General features: G+C 40.6%; 1 protein-coding gene across 1 annotated transcript in view; it reads left to right on the top strand.

The window, feature by feature from the left end:
- Positions 1-626: 626 nt before the first annotated feature.
- The window catches only part of LOC107672864 (protachykinin-like), a 3,002-nt gene continuing 2,489 nt past the window's right edge, over positions 627-1,139 (top strand). The window contains exon 1 of the mRNA XM_016466239.1: positions 627-1,014. Coding sequence (XP_016321725.1) covers positions 901-1,014 — 114 coding nt within the window. The 5' untranslated portion in view covers positions 627-900. The remainder of the gene's footprint in view (positions 1,015-1,139) is intronic.

The following is a 1,139-nucleotide window of genomic DNA, read 5'->3' as shown; positions in this document are numbered from 1 at the left end:
ACATTTTAACCCAACCCCTGGTCAAAACAACCCAATTGCTGGGTTTGTCCCTATTTTTATCCAGCACTGGGTTGTATTTAACCCAGCATTTTTTAGAGTGTACTTTTTCAGAAGAAAGCTTAATTTTTCTTTGTAACTAGAATGCTTTATAACAAGTGATGTCGATGTACACTCTAAAAAATGCTGGGTTAAATACAACCCAGTGCTGGGTGTTAAATGTTTAACCCAACCTTCTGGGTAGTAACCCAACCGCTGGGTCAAAACAACCTAATTGCTGGGTTTGTCCCTATTTTACCCAGCATTGGGTTGTATTTAACCCAGCATTTTTTAGAGTATAGAGAGCCCCAAATATACTGTATTTCCAGTGTCTCTTGTTTAGTTCCTCTCATTTGTACATCAGCTCCCTTTGACGCAAAAGAAGTCTTGAACGAGTCATCTGCATTCATGTTTGCTCGCTTGTAGACGGGACTTAACCTACGTCGAATTAGCCAATCGTATCGTCACCTGTCTGCAGTCTAGTCTACATACTGATCAGCGCACGTCCATAAAGTCACGGACTGCCCAAACCGCGACCATTTCAACTTTAGCTACTTCCTCTAGCAATGTGAGCAGAATATTAAAGAGGAGTGCTATCCGTCATTGTGCGTTTTAAAGCAATCTGACTAATACATTGATTTGTTTTATCGATTTTAAGTGTCGGAAGGAACCTGTCACCTCCCTGTTGCTTTGCTATAAAGCCGCGAGCGCGAGTCAGTCCTGTCACGGAAGACGCAGTGAAGAACTGAGTTACATGTGGAGGAACCCGTTCACGCACAGCTGACAGAACACCGTACAACATACGCTTGCGATTTATACTTTAAAGAGCTTTGGGAAAAGAAAAGGCAAGTTACTGGGTGCAACATGAAATTTCTTTTACCGGCTGTAGTGATTTTTCTTGTTTTGTGCCAAGTTTTTGGAGAAGAATTGGGTCCAAAAGAAGATCTTGATTACTGGACAGGCAGCAATCAGGTTCAGGTGAGTTTTTCATCTTTTACTGTTATCTAAACAAGTCTTTTAGACCAAATAAAATCTAGTGTAACAGTTTTAGGGCTGCTTTTAAGGACCTTTCATTAGTAGGCATGCCAAAATAAAAATAAAAA

Source organism: Sinocyclocheilus anshuiensis, unplaced genomic scaffold, assembly GCF_001515605.1.
Source record: "Sinocyclocheilus anshuiensis isolate Anshui unplaced genomic scaffold, SAMN03320099.WGS_v1.1 scaffold132, whole genome shotgun sequence".
Taxonomy (NCBI): Eukaryota; Metazoa; Chordata; class Actinopteri; order Cypriniformes; family Cyprinidae; genus Sinocyclocheilus; species Sinocyclocheilus anshuiensis.
This window is presented reverse-complemented; position numbering and strand designations above follow the sequence as displayed.